The 26,054-nt window shown below is 41.5% G+C and overlaps 1 protein-coding gene across 3 annotated transcripts in view; it reads left to right on the top strand.

Annotated features, from left to right (window-relative positions):
• The window catches only part of GAS2 (growth arrest specific 2), a 141,106-nt gene extending 115,873 nt beyond the window's left edge, over positions 1 to 25,233 (top strand). For all 3 annotated transcript variants that reach the window (XM_069564979.1, XM_069564978.1, XM_069564980.1), the window contains exon 8: positions 24,048 to 25,233. In XM_069564979.1, the coding sequence (XP_069421080.1) occupies positions 24,048 to 24,266 (219 nt within the window). In that variant the 3' untranslated portion in view covers positions 24,267 to 25,233. The remainder of the gene's footprint in view (positions 1 to 24,047) is intronic.
• The last annotated feature ends 821 nt before the right edge of the window (positions 25,234 to 26,054 follow it).

Below are 26,054 nucleotides of genomic sequence, written 5' to 3'. Positions count from 1 at the left end.
CTGACTTACTTCACTCTGTATAATAGGCTCCAGTTTCATCCACCTCATTAGAACTGACTCAAATACATTCTTTTTAATGGCTGAGTAATATTCCATGTGTATATGTATCACAGCTTTCTTATCCATTTGCCTGCTGGTGGACATCTAGGTTGCTTCCATGTCCCGGCTATTATAAACAGAGCTGCGATGAACATTGGGGTACATGTGTCTCTTTCAATTCTGGTTTCCTCAATGTGTATGCCCAGTGGTGGGATTGCTGAGTCATATGGCAGTTCTATTTTCAGGTTTTAAGGAATCTCCACACTGTTCTCCATGGTGGCTGTTCTAGTTTGCAATCCCACCAACAGTGTAAGAGGGTTCCCTTTTCTCCACACCCTCTCCAGCATTTATTTGAACCCATGTATCTTGCATCCCCTGTATTGGCAGGCAGATACTTTACCACCGCACCAAATTTCTATGAATGTCACCCTTGCATGGAAATGCTGTTTATGGAAATAGACAAAAACAGGTTGCTGCCTCTGTCACTGAAGTCACAAAATCACAAAAGGAATAGACCACAGATTGGATGGGATGTTAATGGCTTTGGTGGGCTGCAAGCTTGTGTCTCCTTCAGTGGCAAACTTTACTTTCGTAACCTTCTCCACAGCTATTTGGCATTTTCAGTTCTGTCTTTGAGGACTTATCAAAAAGTGAGAAAAGGCATCTCAAACTACTGAAAATGTGACTCTCATGGTCACTACCCTATGGATTCTCAACACTTGCTGCATATTAGAATAACCTGGAGACCTTTAAGAAAACTCCCCTTCATGAGAAATGCTTGATCTAATTAGTCTGGGGTAGGGCCTTCATTTTCCCATATGAATTATTTTTCCCTAACAGCAGGAAATGGGCACAAATTGTTTTTGCAACTGATGCAATACATTTATAGCACTTATCTCTGTTTGGTGAGGAAGAATAGAAATTAAGATAAAATCCCTAACCTCAAAAAGCTCACAGACTTTGGGCTCTCTGAAATGTATAATATGAATCTCGCTTCTGGTGCTCATTATGCTGTCTGACCCTGGCCAGGCTGTTTGATCTTCTTCATCCTTGGAAATTAAACTACAAAAGGAAAAAGCTAATACATTCCACATGAGATGATTAAAAGTATTAAGTAAGTGAGAAAATGCTGAACAAAGAGTGACAAATATGATCAACATCATTATTATAAATGGCAGATGTATAATTTATATAATTACGTATAATATATGCAGTTTATGTTCATATATATAATTATATATATGCATACTCACATGTACACTGAATATTTGTTATGTAGAGAAACAACTATTCAAGAATACAAAAGATTTATTCAGAAAACAGGGGGCTTCCCTGTGGCTCAGATGTAAGGAATCTGCCTGCAATGCAGGAGACCCAGGTTTGATCCCTGATTTAGAAGGATCCCCAGAGAAGGAAATGGCAACCCACTCGTCTTCTTGCCTGGAGAATTCCATGGACAGAGGAGACTGGCAGGGTACACTGTTCAGAAAACAAAGGCAGCTTAATAACTTTAAGTCCAGTAAAAGAAATACAAGGCATTGGTGAGAATTGTTGGGGAAATCATGTTTACTTCTTTTGTTCCAAGAGAATTTAGACAATGTTCAGGGGTGAAGCCATGCACTTATGTGCTGCTGCCACCTAGAGTCCAGATCTAACAACTGCAGTCTTGCTATGCCTTCCTTTCGTTGCCTGGTATTCAGGGTTGGAAACCGGCTTGGTACCTTGATAATCATTTTGAAACAGATGTTAAATGACATTGAAGTGTATCTGTAGGAATTTGTTTCCCTTCCCTTTTCAAGTATGTAATAGTGAATTCCTGCCGCCCCAAGCAGAATGGGTTACTGGCTTCTTGCTGGTCAGGTGACTTGTCTGTCTTTAATGTGTCAGGGCATATCTGCAACATGAAATGGTGTCTATTTCCTCCTCAGTTTTGTGTTTTAGCAAAGCATTGCTGATCTACAGGAAGAAGGAATGCTGTCAGCACTTGTCCTCTGTTACCACTTTTATTGTTTCTATTTTGTTGTTCAGGCACTAAGTTGTGTCCGTGGACTGTAGCACACCAGACTCCTCGGCACACTGCCTCCCAGGGTTTGCTCAAATTCATATCCAGTTATTTCTATAGGAAAGTGTTATTTGGTGAGTTTTGCATGTTGTGTGATCTGATGAGAATTTTTTTTTTCTTAAACAGGAGTGGTTTCAATATGATTTGGCTTCATATGAAGAGCCATATGATAGAGAGCAAGGTTTCTTAAATTTGACGCAATTGACATAGTGGACCAGACAGTTCTTACTGTGGGGGGCTGTCCTGTGCCTTGTACTGCTGCTGCTGCCAAGTCACAACTGTTCGAGGAGGTTTAGAAGCATCTGTGGCCTCTGCCTCCTAGATGCCAGAGCAGCTCCCCCTCCTAGTGGAGAAAACCAAAAATGTCTCCAGAAATAACCAAATGTCCTTGGGTTAAGAAACACAAATGCGAAACCATATTATGGTAATTACGTACAAATAGGTGATTTTTATGCTTTTTAGTTTTTAAAATATTTTTTAAACTGGAGTACAATTGCTTTACAATGATATGCTAGTTTCTGTTATACAATCAAGTGAATCATAAACACACACACACATTATCCCCTCCTTCTTGGACTTCTTTTCCACCCCCTCCATCCCACCCGTCAAGGTCATCACAGAGCACCAAACTAAGCTTCCTGTGCTTTAAAGTGGGTTCCCACTAGCTATCTATTTTATGATAACATATATATGTCAATCCTAATCTCCCAATTTGATGCTTCCCCCCCCTACACACGTCCATTCTCTACATCTGTGTCTCTACTCACGTCTTGGAAATAGGTTCATCTGTACCGTTTTTCTAGATTTGACATGTATGAATTAATGTACAATACTTGCTCTTTTTGACTTCACTCTGACAAACTCCAGGTCCATCCATATCTCTACTGCTGCTGCTGCTAAGTCGCTTCAGTCGTGTCCGACTCTGTGCTACCCCAGAGACGGCAGCCCACCAGGCTCTCCCGTCCCTGGCATTCTCCAGGCAAGAACACCGGAGTGGGTTGCCATTTCCTTCTCCAATGCATGAAAGTGAAAAGTAAAAGTGAAGTCGCTCAGTCGTGTCCGACTCCTAGCAACCCCATGGACTGCAGCCTACCAGGTTCCTCCATCCATGGGATTTTCCAGGCAAGAGTACTGGAGTGGGCTGCCATTGCCTTCTCCACCATATCTCTACAAATGACCCAATTTCATTAAGTCTAGTGTTTGCACTAGTTGGAGACAGATTATATGATGCCTGGTGAATTGTCAGCAAATTCAATCCATTTATTCATTGATTTTTTAAATTCAAATAAGTGGTCTGAATTTGAATCCCAGTTCTGCTACTTTCTAAATTTTGTGATTAAATAACTTAACATCTCGAGGTTTAATTTTCTTCTACTCTAAACTGGAGAGTAGCTATATCTACTTCAAGAAATTAGTATGAAAATAAATGAGATGTCACATTTAAATCCTTAGCACAGTGTCTGCTAATTAGTAAGTACTCAATAATTATTTGTTATTGTTTAATAGATGTTTTTATTTAGTGCTTTGTGCTGGGGATCATACCAGTCACTAAAGAGGTAATGCTAGTTAACCTGTTTTTCCAAAATAGATTAAAGTTGTGATGGAGAAAGAAGTTAAATGAAGGTTTACATAATTCTTTTGACTACTATTGTGATAGGTGAAGACGAGGAAGGTGAACCTATTAGGTGTCATTTTATCAGGAATGACGCTAACATGACAGATGTTTTTAGAAAATCGACTGCTAGTCAATAGTCAGTCAGCTGCAGTAGAGAAAAACCCTACTTCCTGAGGCCATATGATCACCTCCTAGACTAGAAAATCATCCCACTTTATACTGGGTTGGCCAAAAAGCTCATTTGGGTTTTTCTATATGCTGTGATGGAAAAAACCTGAATGAACTTTTTGGCCAACCCACTACACCCAGTTGCATACTGAGTTGTAAACTAAGAGACAGTTTAGAGTGAAGGCTGATTATAACACATTAATTATGATGAAGTGTTTTTCTAACTTGGCGTAATAGAAAAGCATGGACCACAGAACCTATCCCGGAAGTTGCTCTAAAGGAGTGGACTATCTGGCAAGGCAGTTAGCCTCCTGTGTCTCACTTTTTCCCCCTGTCAATGGGGAATGTATAGCATCCCCATTTTGCCTGGCTTGCATCATATCAGAGCGGAGGACGATTCCCATCTGTGAATCTGTGGTGTATTCTGGAAGAGGATAACATCAACCCTGGCGGGGAGGGGTGTAGGGAGGAGGCAAGGTGAGAATGAGGTAACTGGGACACTGTGAGAACTCTTCTAGCAGACGCACCCCACCAGCCCAGGCAACCATCTTCAACTTGGACCACTGCAGTGGCTTCCAAACTGGCCTACTTCATCTACTCTGTCCTCCTTTCTATGTAGTCATCACAGGGCAGCTAGAGTGAGCTTGTAAAAAATGCGAACATATTATCCCACCCCCCACTCAGAGTTTGTAAAAATCCTCCCTTTCTCTTCAGCTCAGTCCAAGACTCAGTCATTTCAGCCCTTTCCTAAATACTGTAAACATTTCTTACCCAATCTCTTTTACTCCAAGACTTGACTTTTCTGTGCATCTGCTGGAGGTCTTCAGGTGAGAGAAATCTTGTCATGCCAGTAGCTTGCTTTAAACCCATCAGTGATCCACTTTGTCCCATGTGCATATAATTCAAGGTCATCTTACACTTGGTCACTCTTTACCTCAGTAGCTGCATCTCCTAACAGTCTCCCCTTCGTCCCTCTCACATTTTAGCCATGGTAACAGTGAACTGGCTTCCCTGGTGGCTCAGTGGTAAAGAACCCATCTGCCAGTGCTGAGTGGGTTTCCCTTGTGGCTCAGCTGGTAAAGAATCTGCCTGCAGTACAGGAGACCTAGGTTCAATCCCTGGGTGGAGAAGAACCCCTGGAGAAGGAAAAGGCTACCCACTCCAGTTTTCTGGCCTGGAGAACTCCATGGACTGTATAGTCCATGGGATCACAAAGAATTGGGAGTACAAATGCTAGAGATGTGATTTGATCCCTGGTTTGGTAAGACCCCTTGGAGGAGGAAATGGCACCCTGCTCCAGTATTCTTGCCGGGGAGATCCGATGGACAGGAGCCTGGTGGGCTCCAGTCCACGATGTTGCAAAGAGTCAGCCACAACTTATCAACTAACAACAGTGAACTAGTGTCCTGTTCAGACTGTGCTGCTTTATGTTTTTGTCCCTTTGCACATGCTTTTCCCTTGGCCTGCGATGTTCTTTTGCCCCTTCTTTATCCAACAAAATTCTACTTTTCTTCAAGACTCAGATCATTTCCTGCAACAAATATTTGCAAGAACTCTTGCCCCTCAAGACTAGGCTGAAAGTATGTATCTCCAATATGCTCTCATCCTCTGCAAACCTTTATCAGAACAAGCCTGATAAAGGAATGTAGGAGATGATTAAAATTAAGTTAAATTAAAAAGATCAAATGGACTCAACATGAAAAGAAAAGAAAGATAGGTCAGGCAAGATTAAGTTCCCTTCCTGAATACCTCTTAGGATATGGGAGAGACAGGGAAGAAAGGGAAATAGGTTTGAGAGTTAAGAATTGATAGATGGTAAAGGTGCTGAGGCTGGTTAATGGAGTTTTATGAAATTGTACAAAGAGCTTGTAAAGGTGTAGCAGGCACAGAGAGTTCTCTAAATGGAGAACTAGGCAAAGAGGGTAGAGGAGGGCATTAGGTGAAGATGTCACACTTCAAAGACGCTGCCAAAGAAAGTCCATCTCAAGTTGTAGGTCTCAGGGCTGAGGTCTAAAGGCCCTCACACAGTCATGCTTTTAATAACTAGTTAGTGGGCAAAATATGAGGCATCCATTTCTGAAGGCCACTGACATATCTTTAACATTAGTTACGAAATTCTTGCTTTTGATCTTGCTATAGAAGAAGCTGGTTAGATGCTAGGGCGGCTTAGATCACAAAATGACAGAAAAGAACCCTGAGTGGCCTTAAAAGATATTAGAACAAACCAAAGAGGGCATTTAAGACAGAAGATAGAGCAGAATCACAGCGAGTTATATCATCGCTGGCTTTGCTTCCCTTAGACCTAAAGTGCAGATAAGGGAATGGCTTCAAGCTGTCTACAGTGGTGACATTTTTCTTAACAAGTTAAGGACAGAGTCTGTATCTGAGGCCCTTATGTTAACACATATACTGGATAAAGAAATGACAACCCACTCCAGTATTCTTGCCTGGAAAGTCCCATGGACAGAGGAGCTTGGTGGGCTACAATTCATGGGGTCGCAAAAGAGTCAGACAAACTTAGTAACTGAACAACATTACTGGAGGTGTGGGTGAATTTGAAACAAAGCATTGGGAAGGATAGACTAGTCACTGAGAAACAGGTATAACTGCTCCTTTAACATCATAACTTAACTTGGAATAAAAGGACGCAGGAAAGGGTTTGATCAGAAAAATCATGGTTTCTCACTGATAGACAAAGAGAGGTAAAGCTGTGCAGGTAAGTTCTTGACGTATGGGAAGATACTTGTATTGGGCTGACCAAAAAAGTTTGCTTGAGTTTTCTCCATAAGATGACACAGAAAAGCCCAAATGAATACTTTGGTCAACCCAATACAACAGGAACGTGTCATCACATGGCAGTGGGTTGTTGAGGAGAAAGAAGGAAGTAGCCAAGGAACCCACATGGCTGAGGAATTGTTCTGTGGGTTTTGTGATGAGAAAATTCACATTACTTAAGAGCAATGGATTGAATTAGATGGAAAGTATTCCATTGTGTCAGCCAGGCCCTACTTAGACAAACAATGTCTCTCTAACAGTAGTTGAAGAAAAAAAAAAAACACGGTAATGGATGTATATATATTCATATCAGATGGGATAAATGTGTTAAAATCATTGCTCTTCCTTTTATTGCTATAATACATCTGTACACACATCTCTCAAACACATACATGCACATATGAAAGACTTTTAAAAATCATGAGAAAATTATAGAACTGAGAGAAGAGAGATATAAAATTATGGAAATGGGCAAAGAAAGATGGACTGGTGAAAAATGTCATGTAAACTGTGAGAGAAAAAGAGATACCTGAATTCTTGAAAGCAAATGAATTTGAGGGCAAAGAAAATATGCAAGCTTTGGAAGTTCTTGTCTGAAAACGATGAATTTGAGCAGTGTCAGGTAATCCTTCTTAGGGTATTAGCTATGTGTAACTTTTATCAAGAGAGTTTGCATCATTCTCCCTATGGGGATCTTGGGGTGGCCCTAGGGAACAGTAGGCTCATTTATAAGTTAACATGTGACCTGAAGCAAGGATGGATAGACCCAGTCAGTGATGAATTGATTAATTGTTCTGCACTTGGTCTTTAGGACAACTGAATAATTTGGAAGTGAGCTCTAAACTTCGCCTCCTCCTATTGGAAAATGAAGGCTGAAAATAGAGTATTCAGTAAAGAGAGATTTTTGAGTTCAGAATAACGTAGTCTATTTAAAACATGTATCAAGGAGTGTAACTGTGTGAAAGGGAAAGACGAAGGGTTTTTTAAATACCATATTCACAAGGAGCTCAACTTGATGCTTTGTGATGACCTAGAGGGGTGGACTAGGGGGGTGCATGGGAGGCTCAAGGGGGAGGAGATATATATATATATATATATATATATAGGCGTATATATATAGGCGTATATATATAGGCGTATATATATAGGCGTATATATAGGCGTATATATATATATATACGCCTATGGCTGATTCATGATGTTGTACAGCAGAAATGAACACAACACTGTAAAGTAATTGCATTCCAACAAAAAATGAGAAGAAAAGGTAAAAAGGAGCCCCCCAGGCCCCTCTGTCCATGAGATCTCCAGCAAGAATACTGGAGTGCGGTGCCATTGCCTTCTCCAGGGGATCTTCCCAATCCAGGGATCAAACCCAGGTCTCTTCAGCTCCTGTATTGCGAGGCGGGTTCTTTACCACTGAGTCAGCCGGGCAGTCCCTATATATTGGTGAGGTCGGTGTGTATTTTTCTTCTCTGCTCTTGAATAGTTTAAATAGCATGAGAAACTGAAAGGAAGAGCAATGCCTCTGTGCCTCAGAGAAGATTTTGGAGATAGTGAGGGTCACAGGCAAGGAAAAGTGAAAGTTGCTCGGTTGTGTCTGACTCTTTTGCCACCATGGAATTCTCCAGGCCAGAATACAGGAGTGGCTTCTCCAGGGGATCTTCCCAACCCAGGGATCGAACCTAGGTCTCCCATATCGCAAGCAGATTCTTTACCAGCTGAGCCATCAGGGAAGCCCAAGAGTACAGGAGTGGATAGCCTATTCCTTCTCCAGGAGATCTTCCTGACCCAGGAATTGAACCAGGGTCTTCTGTGTTGTAGGCAGATTCTTTACCAACTAAGCTATCAGGGAAGCCCACAGGCAAGGCAGTGATTGGCATCTTATCAGAGCGGAGGGAGAAGCAGGAACGATCAGGGATTATGACCTTGGAGAGAAAGCTTCTCGAAGAGAAATGCTAAGGCTTATAAATGTAGGCTTATAATAGTTCAAGAGTCAGCAGGAACAGGAGAGGATAAAACAAACGATAGGGAAGTTGTGAATGTCAGAGCTTTTCCTTCCTGAGTTCACATCATTTTATCTGAGGATATTATGATGTTGTTAATGCTGGGAGAAGTCCAAATATGAATAATATGAAAATAATTTTTAAAGGAACATTGGAGAATCAAATGAAATGGTGGTGCAAAGGATTTTGTAAGTGAAAAAGTCCTAATGAAATGTTAGTAAACATTTGCAATTAGGTAGCCAGGTTGGACCTCAACTCTGAATCGTCTTCCGTTACCTAGTACTCCTGAAGTATGTCCAAAGGGGGAAAAAAGTCATGATTAAATGTGTAGTGATTTCAGGTAGAACTGCATCTGTTTATAGTGAAGTATATGAGCCTCTCAGCGAGTTTGCAAATGTATAAAGGTTTCATAGCATTAAAATAATGTATGGATATTTTTCCTATGTTCAGTTCAATTCAGTTCAGTTCAGTCGCTCAGTCATGTCCGACTCTTTGCAACCCCATGAATCACAGAACGCCAGGCCTCCCTGTCCATCACCAATTCCCGGAGTTCACTCAGACTTGCGTCCGTCGAGTCAGTGATGCTATCCAGCCATCTCATCCTCTGTCGTCCCCTTCTCCTCCTGCCCCCAATCCCTCCCAGCCTCAGAGTCCTTTCCAATGAGTCAACTCTTCATATGAGGTGGCCAAAGTACTGGAGTTTCAGCTTTAGCATCATTCCTTCCAAAGAAATCCCAGGGTTGATCTCCTTCAGAATGGACTGGTTGGATCTCCTTGCAGTCCAAGGGACTCTCAAGAGTCTTCTCCAACACCACAGTTCAAAACCATCAATTCTTCGGCACTCAGCTTTCTTCACAGTCCAACTCTCACATCCATACATGACCACTGGAAAAACCATAGCCTTGACTAGATGGACCATTGTTGGCAAAGTAATGTCTCTGGTTTTGAATATGCTATCTAGGTTGGTCATAACTTTTCTTCCAAGGAGTAAGCGTCTTTTAATTTCATGGCTGCAGTCACCATCTGCAGTTCCTATGTTGGTGTTCTAGAAATTCTATGTTTCCCTTTTTGTTTTTGTTTCCTAAGTAGCAGAACTGAGGGTTTTAAATGAAATTTTAATTTTTGTGACGCAACACACACACACACATATATGTAGTTAATAAAAGGGTGCTGAAAGAGTTATGACAGAAAACAGCAAAACTGCCCCATCCCTCTTCAGCCTTTCCACTCTTTTCTTCCCCTGAGTTCTCCCTATGGGCAGCTAGCTTCACTGCTGGAAGCTATTTCTTCTTTTCTTTTGTCTCCAAATTTCTAAACTATGTAATTAAGCTGTTCTTTCTTAGTTTTTAAATGTTAGACATTTTCTGTGGTCTACCCATAAACACCAAGGTGGCAAGAGTGGGAAGATGGCGATTTATCCATTTTATGCTCCTTTAACCCCACTGCATACATCTTCCTTTCCTCCTATTTGCTGAGATGACACCTCACTGATGGTCAAATCAGTACTGTAGTCGGTATTTGCTTTATAACTGTCACGTAAATCCTGTAGTGTGTCACGATTACTTTTCCTTTTTGTAACCATTTCTATTTTGCTTGAAGTTGATAATGTCTTATTTTTTGGCCTAAGTATAATTAAAAACCCTATCAGATCCTTTGAGAGAACTGGGAAGCCCATTACCATGATAATGTCACAGGCAGACACACCAGTTCATCTATTGGTTTCATTTCTGGTCCCTCTGTGTATATCCTCCCACTGCAGGTCAGCCTCACAGCATCATCTGAGACATTTTAAAAACTTGTTTTGGTGTTGGATTTCCAGTTTCCTGCATCACACATCTTCTGAGGATTACTCTCTTGTTTTCTTAGCACACATCCTGAGAAAAATGTAATCATTCATTCATCCAGCGTATATTTAATCAACATATACTCTGAAACCTGCAGTGTTCTGGGCCTTGAGGATATATCAGAGAACAAAGCAGAGGATCCCTGGCTTCCTTGAGGACCTTATATTCCTGTGAGTGTGCGTGCACGTGTGTGTGTGTGTGTGTGTGTGTGTGTGTGTGTGTGTAGGGTCACCAGATCAATTGCAGGATGCTCAGTTTCATTTCAATTTCAGATAAACCACAATACCTTTGTGTATGAATATGTGCTAAACATTGCAGGGGACAGATTGAGAGGTTGCTCGTTTGAAATTCAGACTTAACTGGGTGTCCTGTATTTTTATATTCTAGCAATCCTAGTTGAGATAGAACCAATAAACACAATAAATACATAAGTTCTAGAGCTTGCTGTAAAGTGACAAATGTTCTGCTGGGGCAGGAAAGGAAAACTGGGGCAAGGCAAGCCGGGAGTGCCAAGAGGAGAGACTGCAGGAGTTTTTATTTTTATTTGGACTTTTGGATTTTTTAGTATCTTGGCCCAATTTATTTATTTATTTTTTACCTTGCCCTTGTGCCATGTGGGATCTTTGTCCCTTGACCAGGGATCCAACCTGCGTCCCCCTGGAGTGAAAGCACAGTCTTTAGCACTAAAAACATTTTGTACTGAGGTATAGCCAACAATATTGTGATAGTTCAGGTGAATAGCGAAGGGACTCAGCCATATGTATACATGTACCCATTTTCCCCCAGACTCCCCTCCCATCCAGGCTGCCACATAACATTGAGCAGAGTTCCCTGTGCTATACAGTAGGACCTCATTGGCTATCCATTTTAAATACAGCAGGGTGTTCATGTCCATCCCAAACTCCCCAGTGATCCCTTCCCCTTAAGAGTAATTGGCTTCCCTGGTGGCTGAGATGGTAAGGAATCTGCCTGCAATGCAGGAGACCCAGGTTCAATCCCTGGTTTGGGAACATCCCCTGGAGAAGGAAATGGCAACCCGCTCCAGGATTCTTGCCTGAGAAATCCCTTGGACAGAGGAACCTGGGGAGGTAGTCTGTGGGATCGCAAAGAGCTGGACATGACTGAGCAACTAACACTTTCACTTTCATTGCTTTTCACTGAGTATTAGGGTAGGCGCATTCAGCAGATGAGAGATTAGCAAGGTCATAGAGGTGCAGAGCTAGCCCTCCAGTCATCTAGTGAGAGTGTTTGTTAGACAGGAGGAACACTAAGTCAAGAGCGTGCCTGGAGAGGCCTGGAGTGCCTGAGAAATAGCAAGGAGGCCTGAGTGGCTGCCTTATAGCGTGTGAAGGGCCCAGTGGCAGCGCATGAAGTCGGAGCAGTAACAGGAGTCCGGGTCACGCAGGAACTGGGAGGCCTTTGGAAGGACTCTCTAGTGTGTTCCCGGTGAAATGGAGAGCTGCACAGGGTTCTGGGTGGAGGTGTGGCCTGAGCTGACTTCTGTTTGAATAAGATCCCTCTAGTTTCTCTGCTGAGAATGTACAGATGGGCGGAACAGGAGCAGGAAGAGCAGTTGGAAGGTTATTGCAGAGATCCAGGTGAGATGAAGGAGACTTGGGATGAGGGAGGTGGCAGCAGCGATGCTGAAAACAGATTGGATTCAGATTCGGGATGGATTTTTCCCATCTCATTTTATTATGAAAAATTTCGAAGCAATACCGAGAAGTCTATACCCATCGAACTACCATCTGGTTCTACAGTGAACACTTTGCTGAATTGGCTTTATCGTCTCTCTGTCCCTCTCTCCATCCTGTGCCTGAGTCATCCCCTAGTCCTTTCTGATTCAGTTCCTACAAAGATGAACCTTCAGGCTCCTGCTGTGATGATGTGGTCATTGGTACCAGGGGAAGAGTCATAGCATAGCACATCTGGCCTGGGATGCAGTGAATCTGGGATCAGTTCAATTCAGTCCTTCAGTTGTGTCCTACTCTTTGCGACCCCATGAATGGCAGCATGCCAGGCCTCCCTGTCCATCACCAACTCCCGGAGTTCACTCAGGAGTAACATAGACTCATGGACATAGACTCATGTCCATTGAGTCAGTGATGCCATCCGACCATCTCGTCCTCAGTCATCCCCTTCTCCTCCCGCCTTCAATCTTTCCCAGCATCAGGGTCTTTTCAAATGAGTCAGTTTTTCGCATCAGGTGGCCAAAGTATTGGAGTTTCAGCTTCAGCATCAGTCTTTCCAATGAACACTCAGGACTGATTTCATTTAGGATGGACTGGTTGGATCTCTTCGCTGTCCAAGGGACTCTCAAGAGTCTTCTCCAACACCACAGTTCAAAAGCATCAGTTCTTAACTGATCCTTATACTGATTTTCAGCAGATTCTCCCTTCTTTTAGCTACATTTTCCTCCTCACCCGATGGAAATACCTGATGATTTTAAAACCCGAGTTTCCTATAGTTTCAAGGCATGATCTGACTTGCTTCTTTTTGTCAGCTGTCATTTCAGGTTTTTAGTTTCGGCTTTCTCCACTTTTAGTCAGTTATGACTCACTTACCTTTTTTCCATCTTCTAAAACTGTCTTTGACTTTTCTTGTCTCCTATTACATCCTCTCAATGTCCTTTGCCGTGGTGGCTTCAAAACATTTTTATGCCTTGCCTTTCATTTCAATGGGGCTTTTAGAGAAAGGAGACTTGTGTTTTCAAGTATTTTGTCAGCATAAAAGATCTGAATGTATTTAGTAATACTTTATTTTCTGTTTTAATGGATCTACGAAATACTAAAAATACATTAAATCCAGTGGTAAAGTAGTAATATTTCCAGCATCTAGATTCCAGACACTGTTGTTCCTTTTCAGGACCTGGAGGACACCAGGATGGAAACCAGTGCTGTATATCATTGTCAGCAAATGTTAACCTTTGGCTCTCCCAGCACTGGTTCTAGTCTGTTGGCTTTTGGTAAAGGTGTTTAGAAGACAGAATGGGAGTTCAGACTGAGTCCAACATGACCCCGTTTGGTTAATGGAAGGGGTGGGTTTTCATTGCCTCTCGGAGCCCATGTCCCCTTTCTGAATAGTTGTTGCATCTTCCGGGCGGATGAAGTCTAGTTTCAGCTGGAGACATCCCAGCTACAAATCCTACCTCTAGACAACTGTGCATTTCCAGCGCCAGCATTTTCCAGCTCGTTGCTTTCACTGTGCTGAGTGTTCTATTAAATATTTATCATAACTTTGCCTTCCATGTCTGAAATGGTGCCATGGACTGGTAATTAGGTTGCGGCTAAGGATTCTCAATTTCATTCGGTGCAGAAGTGGGAAAATGGAGACCTTCCATGACGAGGAGATGAGACCTGACAGGCAATTGGCAGTCGGTGCTCCTTCACATATTTCCAGACAGACGCAGAGGGAACTTTTTGCCAGTCGATCATTACATTCATCTGCTAGTTGCTCTTCTCACGTTTGCTTCTAGAAAGAAGTTACTGAGAGTCATTTGTCCCTATTGAGTCTGAGGATTAAACTTTTTACCCTTCCAGAAGGAAACTACAGAAGTAAGCCAAAGATTTTTTTTTCTGGTCAGCCTTAAGAGCCAGAGGGTTTTGGATTCAAGGCCCTGTTCATGCTGGATGATTGGTTCTTACCATTTAGGACACTGCAACAGTTCACCCTTCAAATAAGGGTTTGAGGATTATATTCCCCCTGGTGTATGTTATTACCGAAGACAAAAATATCGCAAAACTGGGAATCAGAAGACAAGGTCTGTGTTCTTGCTGTGTACCCATGAGCTACCCACCTAACCTCTCTGAAAGCCAAAGTGTTAGTCTCTCAGTTGTGTCCAACTCTGTGTGACCCCGTAGTCTGTCCATGGAATTCTCCAGGCAAGAATACTGGAGTGGGTTGCCATTCCTGTCTCCAGCGGATCTTCCTGACTCGGGGGATCAAACCTGGGTCTCTTGCCTTGCAGGGAGATTTTTTGTTTACCATCTGAGCTACCAGGGGAGAACCTTTCTCCATTTGTGCAATGGAAACAGTCATATTAACCTCTCAAACCACTGGGCAGTTGTGATAACAAAACAAAATGATTTAAGTGAAAGTATTTTGCAAGCTGTCAGAGGTTTCTGCTCTGCAGTTTCCTTTCAGACTATGGGGCCCAGAACAGAGCCCTAAGTGTACAGTGTACCTAAGTTTCAGTATTTTTGTATGGGTTAAACAATCAGGTTCGACTTTAAGTAAATTCTTCCAATAAGTTCCTTATTCTGTTCTGGGTCTTGATATGATCATGAGTGGAGACATTATAAAATGGCAACAGCTATTCCAAAAGAAAAGGGGTATTGTCCAAGGGAAGAGTCTAGGTAAGAACCCAGACAATCATGACTCCTGGTGAAGCACCTTTAGGGGGTATAGTTTAGTGGTAATGAGTATTGCCTTTGAGGTCAGAGAAACCCAAGTTCAAATCTAAACTTTGTCACTTTCTAGCTAAGCGACTTTGAGCAATTCACATGACTTTTCTGAGCTATCATTTTCTCATTTGTAAATATCAATAATAATGCAAGATGCTTAGGGCAGCTCCAAGAACTAACTGAAATAAAAGCCATAAGAAGTTTATCATCATCACTATTACAGTATTATTCTTTTGATAATAATTATAATAATAGCAGGTCGCTATTGAGTGTAGCGCCCCAGGCAATGTGGCTACATTCTTACACATATTAATATCTTTATACAAAACACTTTAAATTATAATCATTTCACAGATAAGAAACTGAAGCACAGAGAGATTAAATAATGTCTTAGGGTTGTACAGCTAGTTAGTGGTATCCATACCTAAGACTAAACAGAGCTTCTGCTCTGGTGACTGTTGTTCAGATCTCAAGGGTTATCTAAGAAAACAACATAATAAACCACAGGAGGATTAGGTAGATAAAAATGAGATGACAAACATGAAAAATGCTTTGTAAACAATAAAGAGATAATTCCAGAAGCTTGTTGATTGGGTAGTATTTAACCATTTCTAATTTCAAATAGCCAGAGAGGTTGAGATGAACCCCCAACCTTTGACCAAAAGGAGCCTTCACGTGTCACCTGTGGTTAAGAAAGCCTCTGTTGCCCTATTCATAGGTCACGTCATCACTTATCTTGAAGATGGAGGTGTTGACCTTTCAACATGACGCACTAGGGATTGCACACCTGCCATTTCATGCCTCCAGGTGTCAGGGTGCCTTAGGCAGAGAATTGAATTCCCAGATGTCCAATTTTTACCATATGCCATTTCAGTAGAATGTTAGATGAAGACAGAGTCTGTTGTCCTATAAATTAATTTAACACTCTTTCTCTGGAGAGCAAATGATTGCATTCTAAAAACAATATTTTCACTCAAGTTATGATGGCTTATAAAAACACACCATGAACAGGGTTGACAAGGACGTTTAGGAAGCATATAATGTCCCAGGAAGCCAAACTGATCTAAATTCAGGAGGATTATCTCCTCTCCTCGGTCAGCATCAGAGATGGTTGCCTCTAAAAGGATGGCTCAGATGGAGAGCAGTTCACAGACTGGGCAGAAATAGGAGCCTCTCTGGTCAGTTGATTAGGGAAGGGCTTAAGGAGAGTGACCTCAAACACGTAAGCATTGAAAGAGAAAGAGGAGGGGGTGAAAATTTTATCAAGCAGTTTACTACTGTAGTGAAAAATATTTTTAAAAATATGCATTCCCAGTGTTATGAGAACTTGCGAAGGGAGGTAATGAAAAGAACCATATGCTTCTGGATTCATTCAGGACAGTTCCTTCTTCTCTCCATCTTTCCCTTTCTGCTTTCTCTCCTATTCATTACTCTATTGACTCCCAACACAATATCTGCTTTTCAAATGCGATCCCTGTTAACCAACCAGGACCTACTGTATAGCGTAAGGAGCTCTCCTTAATGTTATGCGGCAGCCTGGATGGGAGGAAAGTTTGGGGGAGAATGGATACATGGAAATGTATGGCTGAGTCACTTTGCTGTCCGCCCAAAACTATCACAACATGGTTAATCATCTATTTATTGTTGTTCAGTCGCTTGGTTGTGTCTAGCTCTTTGTGACCCCATGGACTGCAGCACACCAAGCTTCCCTGTCCTTCACTGTCTCCAGAGTTTCCTCAAATTCATGTCCACTGAGTCAGTGATGCAACCAACCATCTCCATGCGTGCATGCTAAAGTTGTTTCTGTCATGTCCAACTCTTTGCAACCCAGTGGACAGTAGCCCACGAGGCTTCTCTGCCCATGGGATTCTCCAGGCAAGAATACTACAGTAGGTTCTCCAGATCTCCAGGGATCTTCCTGACCCAGGGTTCAAACCCATGTCTCGTGTCTTCTGCATTGGCAGGCAGGTTCTTTATCACTAACACTACCTAGGAAGCCCAACCATCTCTATATTCCAGTATAAAATAAAAAGTTTAAATAATAATAGCAACTAAGAATTTGGGAAAAATAAAGGGCTAATGAATATGTAAAAAAAAATATGATCCCTGTTAAAGCTTCATACTCTTACCCCAAATCTGTCTCTCTTAAAGGAATTCTCTAAGCAATATTTGATGTGGATTATCATTCACAACCTGTCTTTTTTTTTTTCACTCTTTCTGTTAAAGACAAAGCATTTTGTCTTTTCTTTTCTCTTATCTTTCCATGAATAACTTGTGTCTTTTACATATTACATATGATAATAGTTGCCATATATACAAAGCTGAAGGCTTCCTTGGTGGCTCAGACTGTAAAGAATCCGCCTGCAATGCAGGAGATCCCAGTTCAGTCCCAGGGTCAGGAAGATCCCCTGGAGAACGAAATGGCAACCCACTCCAGTATTCTTGCTTGGAGAATTCCAAAAACAGAGGAGCCTGACAGGCTACAGTCCATGGGGTCACAAAGAATCGGACACGACTGAGCACAAAGCTAAATAGGATGTGACCCTTTAGGTTGGTCAGAACGAAGGTCAAGAAATAAGACAATGAAGTATTCTAGGTACTTTGCTTGAGGTCTTTGCAGGAAAATCTCAAGATCCAAAGAAGGTAATCTAAAGGTCAGAAAATACAAAAATATTCCATAAAGGCAGTAACACCTGGGTGGAGCATTAGCAGGTGTTAACATTGTTCATTCATCCACTTAAGCATTTATTGAGTGCCTTTTGTGTACTTTCCACTGTCCTAGGTCCTCAGGGTATAAAATTTAGCAAGGAATAAACTTTGCCGCTGCTGCTAAGTCGCTTCAGCCATGTCCGACTCTGTGCAACCCCATAGACGGCAGCCCACCAGGCTCCCCGTCCCTGGGATTCTCCAGGCAAGCACACTGGAGTGGGTTGTCTGGCACTCAACAAATATTTGTTGAATGGTCAATTGAAGAGACCTACTTTGATTCTCCTGGTGAATCTGGAACAATCCTCTACATGTAGAAAGGCATGAACCTTTCAGGGTATTTTAAGGAATTGAGAATATTTGCTGGGTAAATAATTTGGAGGGTGGTTATGGGCACAGAAAAATAGGGCCACAGTATAGCTGAAGAGTTGTGCAGTGTACAACCTGCACAACAGTATGGGATCGTGCAGACACAATGAGAAAGAAGGCAGGGGAAAAAAGTAATAGCAGGACTATAAAGTGCTTGGAGTCTCAGGCCAGTTGTTCTCATGGGTGCAGGGGAGGGACAGAGGTAAGGGAGGCAGGTATCAGACTCGTTCACAAATTGTCTCTTCAAATTATGTGCAGTTCTGCCCATCCTAGACATGCAAGATTCTGTTCTGGCCCTACACACACAAACACACTCTCTCAGGCCTGCTTGTACACTTGCACCCTTGCTTGCCCAGAATGGTTCCCACAGCCTTTTGTGATGATGAGAATGAGTCATATTCCTCAGGGGGACTGGACCTGAACATGGCTGAGAAACTCTGGAGATGGTGCAGAACCATCCACAGGTCCTTGGCAGGGCAGGAGCTTGGCCAGATTTTTCTCTTACAAAGCTCACTGTGGCCCTGGACTGGAGGGTGGATTGGGGAAGTGTGAGCGATGGTGAGGGCATTGCGCTGGAACGCTTTCACATCCTCCAGGTCTAAGGACATTGGTATTCAGACACAGACACTCTTGCTTCCCTGGGTCTTCAAGGTCACGGACACAAGACTCACATCAGAATGAAAGAGATATGTTGGTATTTCCCCCATGAGGTGGTGACACCTGAAGTGTTTCACAGGAATGGTGATTTAGGACAGAGGTGAACACACAGGCAGATCTGTGCTGGGGAATTTATGCAATAAAGCTATCACATAGGACAGAAAGCATTTAACTTTGAACTCTGCTTACCTAAAAGACATTTTCTGTTCTTTTTGTTGATGGCGTTTTTCTTGTTTTCTGTTTGTGTAATATAACAGCTCTATGTAGCCTGGTCACCTTAAACACAAATATATTACCAATAAATCCACAATATTTTCTGACTGTTTTATGGGGCCATTTTTTTTTTCATTTAGTAAAACATATGATTTTCTGTGATCCATACATAAATCTCAACTGTGCCTTGTCAACAAAAAGTGAGTTGATGTGATTGTTTTTGATGACTAATTAATGTCCCCTAGAAGAAGAAATATACATACTTTTTCTTGCTGTAAGTTCTTAATAACTACACATAATATGCTTCCAGTCTGTTGATCCAATAATTAGAAAGGAAAAATAATTTTCCTGAAGTCATGTTATCATACAGCATAAGAACCAGACCACTAGATGCCCTGCCATGAACTCAAAATTTGTAGGAAGCTTTTGATTAATCATTTCTACGTTTGAATTTTCCATTATGTTTTAAGTTGATATAAGAGAATTAACATACTTCCTTTCAACCCATTTTTTTTTTCTCTTTAAGTATCTTGATGAGTTACAGAAGTTGTTGTTTATGGGATAATTTGTTACCTGACTGTGTTAGGAAAATAAGATTGAAAGGTGGTACTAGAAAGTGGGCTGTAGGTTAACATATTATAGTCTAACAAGATGCACACTGAATCCAGTAAATCAAAAGACTTATCTGAGAGTGTTATAAACCACTGCTGGGTCAATATTTTAAGTGATTCTCCCACCTTTAAAGATTGGATTCATTTTTAGAATATTAATTTTTGGAAGAATAGATTGGGAGTAAAGGAGATGTGATTTCTAGCCTGGCTCTCAGGAACCACCTGTGTGACCCTCACTCTGCCAGTTGGTATGTCTGTAAAATGAGACCATTGCCAATGACCTCAACGTCTTTTATCCTCCTTATTTCAGGAAGGTATATTTGTAGATTACCTGTAATACTGTGACTCTTTGTCATCTAAGAAAACAGTTTCCCTTTCACTGGCAGATGGCAAGAGGCCTCCTAAGAAAATGATACATGATTAAACATCTTACGAGGACAAAGGCATAAAGCAAGATGTCCTTGATGAGAACAGGCGATCTTTTTCTTATAACTGGAAGAAATTACTTAAAAAACAAAAACATAACTTTGAGGCCTACTGATTATTTCCCTGGGCAAGGTATGTATGTCATGCATAGACATCAAAAACTAAAATGTTTTACGATAACCCAGCTCTGCTTATAAAACTTTATTAAGGCCTTTGGGAAAACGTAGAGACAAGATTTTTGTTGTTTTGTTCTTTTGCCCTTCAGCATTGAGAGATGTTGCTAAGTTGGTAATGAATCATCTTACCTTTGTTAGAATCAAGGGCACAGTGAGGAATGAGGCTGATGGTAGAAAACAGCAATTTTAGAATAGGCCTAGTTTGCAAAAACAACTGCTTTGCAACATGCAGTGTTGCAGGATATTTGTAGCAGCTCTATTTTTCTTTACTTAAGAGAAGTGCAATAACAGACAGCGAGACTGAATATTCAATCCGCACGTGCATTGGCACTGTTAATCAAAAGGAGTTATCTTTTGGAATGAGGAATGCAAAACTATTCAACATTATGAAGCATCAGAAATAAAAGAGCCGTAATATGCCCACTGAACGGAGAATCAAAGCCCAGTTCTTATGCCAACAGATACATTTCTATAAATATATTTTATCCTATTACCTGTACTTGACACATATTTATTTCTTAGGACCGCTAAAGGCTAATTTTCTGAAATTGAATGCAATATTTATTTAGAGTTTATTAGAGCAAAACTATAAATCACATTACATGAGCATTTAATCCACTTAAGCAACTTATAACTATTTCTGGCATTGATAATTCCTTGCTTGTGCTAAATTAGTGACTTGGAAGTCACTAAGTAGATAGAAAATCCAAATCTAGAAGCTTTCCACAGGAAGTGGATAGTGGATATGCTATAACAGATAAAAGGGTTCTTGTTCCAGTGTTGCCACTGATTTGTTTGTGATCTTGCATAAGAGTATCAGTTCTTCTAAGAGCATCAGTTTTACTAACTGTAAAGTGGCAGTAATACTGATACTGATATCTTATGTTAGACAGGGTAAGTAGTATGGAAGCGCACATGAAAAGTAGCATCATGTGATTACAGTATTGACACTGCTCTGAGCTCACACCTGTGAGAGTCCAAACATGGGAAATATATCATACATCATCACTGTTTGCTTTTAAGTTAAACAATAATGAATTTGTTTATGGACATCAGGTGGGCATTCATTTCTTTTTATCTTTTCTTTTCTTGAGACTGACCATGTTATAAGAAAAGGCATGGGATTCAAATATCTATAATCAGGCTATAAGCACCCACTCCAGTATTCTTGCCTGGAGAATCCCAGGAACAGCGAAGCCTGGTGGGCTGCCGTCTATGGAGTCGCACAGAGTTGGACACGACTGAAGCGACTTAGCAGTAGCAGCAGCAGACACCTATAGCTCTGTTATTTTCATCTCATGCTTAAAACTTGCCCAGTTTGATCACTGGCTTTCTTTAGCAAAACGTAGGTTGCTGATTAGCTATAGGACGAGTATGGAAGACGAGGTGGGCAGAAATTTAATTTCTGCGTTATTCGTATTCAGAATGACTCTGTCTCATGTTGGATCCACTTTCTATGGTCCTATGGATTCATGAAAGAATCTGCAAGCACTTTGTGCCAAAGATCTTATACTCCAGGCTGAAAAGCATTTCGGTCACTATTCTCTAGAATTCACTGATAGTTTAAAAATCCTTCTGACTGCTTCTTACTGGTGAAACAGACTGCTGATAGTCAAGTGATCTTGGGCATTCTGCCAGGGGCACTCATGCCAATGATGTTTAGAGGTAGTTTGCAAGGATAGGAGGTGCCAGGACTTCAACAATAAGCAAAAGCAGCTCTGTTGGAACAACTGGGGTCAAAGTGCTATTTTGTAACTGGGCTTTTCTGTTTTTCTCTCAGGAACTCCAAGTTTTAAAAACAGGAAGTAGAGGCAAAGCCAGAAACTTGTGAAATGAAAATAGGCCAGTAAAATACAAACGCTCTGATGGATTTTATAAGGAGGAACCCTTGTGGGAAGAGCACTAGACTGAGAGTCAGGAAATCATGTTCAGAGATTTGGGTCTCACTATCTTCCTCCTACACAGGAACACGGTATCACTGGCGGGACCTGGGGAGGCACAGCAAGTGAAGTGAAAGCCACTCAGGCGTGTCCAACTCTTTGGGGCCCCATGGACGGTAGCCTGCCAGGCTCCTTTTTCCATGGAATTACCCAGACAAGAATACTGGTGTGGGAGGCCATTCCCTTCTCCAGGGGATCTTCCCAACCCAGGATCAAACCCAGGTCTCCTGCATTGCAGGCGGATTCTTTACTGTCTGAGCCACCAGGGAAGCCTGACCTGGAAAACTGCTTCCCAAATCCCCTCCCAAACCTATACCCCCTTCCCAAGATGATATTGCCATTGTTATAATATTTTGGGCAGGCGACAAGTCAGCAGGGTCTTTGGTGAACGTGTGGTACGCCCTCTTATTCTTACTAAGATCAAATCTTTGGCTCACTCTGCCAATCCTCCACAACTCAGACGTGTTAAATAACCACGTATGTTTCACCTTTTCAATCTGTAGTCTTGTTAACCTGGAGCTGCAGCTGAAAGTAAGGTTTTTGTTTGTTTTTGTTTTGAGGAGGTATTCCATGGTAATTAGGAAGAATGAGAAAAAGACAAACATAACTATCTGGCCACTCCATAACATCTTTCCTCAAAAGCCTCAGACAGTAGGTGACTGGGGAAGATTTCAGTTTTTTTGAGTGCATCTTCAGTTCCATTTTCCATTGAGTATTTGTGGGATCATTAACATTATATTCCAAAACCAGATAACAAGGATTGACTATATAGCATAGAGAACTATGTTCAATATCTTAAAATAAACTATAATGGAATAGAATTGGAAAAAATAATATAGATATGTACATATATATGTATAATCAAATCACTGTGAAATGTATGCATATATATTTATAATATATGTGTGTGTGTAAATATATATGAAATGAAGTCACAGAGTTGTGTCCGATTCTTGCCGATGCCATGGACTGTAGCCCGCCAGGCTCCTCCGTCCGTGGGATTTTCCAGGCAAGAATACTGGAGTGGGTTGCCGTTTCCTTCTCCAGGGGATCTTCCCAACCCAGGGCTGGAACCCGGGTCACCAGCAGTGCAGGCAGACTCCTTACAATCTGAGCCACCAGATAAGTCATATGTATATATATTTGTGCATACGTATGTGCTCAGTCACTCAATTGTGTCTGATTCTTTGTGACTCTATGGACTGTAGACCACAAAGCTCCTCTGTCTATGGAATTTTCCAGGCAAGAATACTGGAGTGAGTAGCCATTTCCTCCTTCAGGGAATCTTCCTGACCCAGGGATCGAACCCATGCCTCCTATATCCCCTGCACTGGCAGGTGAATTCTGTACCACTGAGCCACCTGGGAACCCATATAGATCTGTAAATATACACATATATTTACATATATATATATACACATATATGCATAGATCTTGGAGAAGGTAATGGCAGCTCACTCCAGAATTCTTGCCTGGAGAATCCCAGGGACAGCACAGCCTGGTGAGCTACAGTCCATGGGGTCGCAAACAGTTGGACACGACTGATCAACTAACACACACACACAAGTATATATCTGTATTCTTTATTCCAATTCTATATTCTATATATTTTACAGCAGGCATTTCCATGGTCTTTAAGGTCCTGGTTCAGAGGGGAATAACCAAGTGGGGAGAAAGGAGCTCTTATCTGAGGCAGCAAGCAGGAAATGAGACAATGAGGAGGCTATGATGCAGCCTCAGGTGTCAGCGAGGAGCCTCTAGACTCACTGAACCAACAGGGGATTGTACCTACTGATTCCCATCGCAGGGCAAAGCTGCAACCCAGGGATGCGAACCGTGCATGATCCACTTGCATGGAAAAGACAAAGCTTCTCTCATAAACTCTGTGCTGACTCAGACCCGGCACAAGAAGTGGAAGAACAATGGGGGCTTGAAAAACAAAACAGAAAACAGTAACAACGCTAGAGCTGGAAGCTGATTTGAGACACTGCAGGAATTCTCAGAATTTCACTCATTCGCTCTCTTTTCATTCCCCAGATGCTGCACAACAAGCATGTTATGGTCCGCGTGGGAGGAGGATGGGAAACTTTTGCAGGGTATTTGTTGAAACACGACCCCTGCCGGATGCTGCAGATATCCCGTGTGGATGGCAAGACATCCCCCGTCCAGAGCAAATCTCCAACCCTTAAGGACATGAATCCAGATAATTACCTGGTGGTCTCTGCCAATTATAAGGCTAAGAAAGAAATTAAGTGAAACTAGGTGGTAACTACGAGGGGACTCTCATAATGGCCTGTATCTACATCTCCAGTAGTCAGTTTAGTTCACATGCTCTACAAATTACTTTGGAAAAAGACAGAAAAATGTCATCATGCTGAAACATGCTCAAAGAGTAGCACTATTTATTTTGAATGCTTCTGTAGAAAATGACCTCTAAAAAGAAAATTTCAACTTAGATTTAAATTAGACAAATTGTAGGCAAATGATTATTTCTCAATATATGAGCACACTATTTAGAACACAATCTTAGCAATACAATTCTAGCTAAAGATAAAAATTATTAGAAGGAAATAGGATTTGCAATAAAATCAACAGAAAGTGCCTGCCCGAAGTCTACAGAATAAAAGCACCCCAGACATTTCAAAAAAAAATTATAATTGCAGGATTTTAAAGCTGATTTTTAAAAAGTGACAATTAGTGTGATGACATGCTACTAAAAATATCCAACAGCACTATAAAGTACAGAGTACTCACGACAGTAATCCTTTACTGGAAAGGCCACTTTAGAAAAGTTTACATTCACTTGGAAGATTGCCTTAAAGTTTATCCCTTAGCTCTTACCAAATATCCGGGGTACTTTTGGAAGTTTTCACAACACCCCTAGAGAAAGGCTTATGAGTTGTTTCACACAATCCTAGGCACGTGGCTGTGTTGAAACTGACTGTAATTCATACACATAAGCTGACATACATTTATATTTTGACAGAATAAACTGTACAGTCAAATGTCCATTGACTCCATGTTATTTCAAAGCATTTTCTTATTAAAATGTATCTTTAGTTAACCCTACTTTGCTGTGCTGTCTAGTAATTTTACTGTAGCTAATGATGTTACAGACTTATGTATACCCTTGTATACCTAGGACAGGGCTGTTTTGTACCCATAAACAGCAAGATGTTGTCCTTACTGATTCAAGAATTAAAAACATAAATGTTGAAAAATTTCCCGTCTCTATTATCAATGCTTCATTCTGAAATAAAGATCATCTGCAAATAGCAACTTCCCCTGGGAATTATAGCAAGCATTTAATTACGGTTACCTAGTACTTCTTCACTTTGGACAGCTGAGTGGTGGTCGTGTTTGCTCTCTTAGCAGAAAGTCTAGATTTTATAAACAGTCCTTTGAGTGCTGCCCTGAATAGGCAGAGTTAATTTGTCATTTCTTCTTTTTTCAGCAACAACAGAATCCACCTTTCTTGCTTCAGAAAGCCAGGGAAGAAATATCTGTCATATGAATGATTTAATCAAAGCAGACACAACCTTTTTAAAACAATAGACTGTAAGGAATCTGCTTGCAATGCAGGAGACCTGGGTTTGATCCCTGGATTGGGAAGACCCCCTGGAGAAGGGAACAGCTACCCACTCCAGTATTCTTGCCTGGAGAACGCCATAGACACAGGAGCCTGGTGGGCTACAGTCCACGGGGTCACAGAGAGTTGGACACCACTGAGCACACAGACATGGTTAGATTGGGTCCACCTGAATAGTCCAATATAATCTCCCCATTTAATGTCATTAACTGAATCACATCTACCAACTACCTTTTGCTGTGTTATGTAACACAGTCCCAGATTCCAGGAATTAGGATGGGTCCCATCTTCTGGCATTATTCAGTCTACACATCTACAATGGTCTTTTTAAGTGGCACTAAGAACACAGTCCCAACTGACACTGGGGTCTAGCTGCTAGCTGAATGGCACTGGAAAAGAATCTGGAGAAATAGGTCTATATTCAGAAGGAAATGACTAAGTGTAGATGGCTCTTA

This window comes from Ovis canadensis, chromosome 21, assembly GCF_042477335.2.
Source record: "Ovis canadensis isolate MfBH-ARS-UI-01 breed Bighorn chromosome 21, ARS-UI_OviCan_v2, whole genome shotgun sequence".
Taxonomy (NCBI): Eukaryota; Metazoa; Chordata; class Mammalia; order Artiodactyla; family Bovidae; genus Ovis; species Ovis canadensis.
The sequence above is the reverse complement of the archived record's forward strand: the minus strand, read 5'-3'. Positions and strand labels throughout refer to the sequence as shown.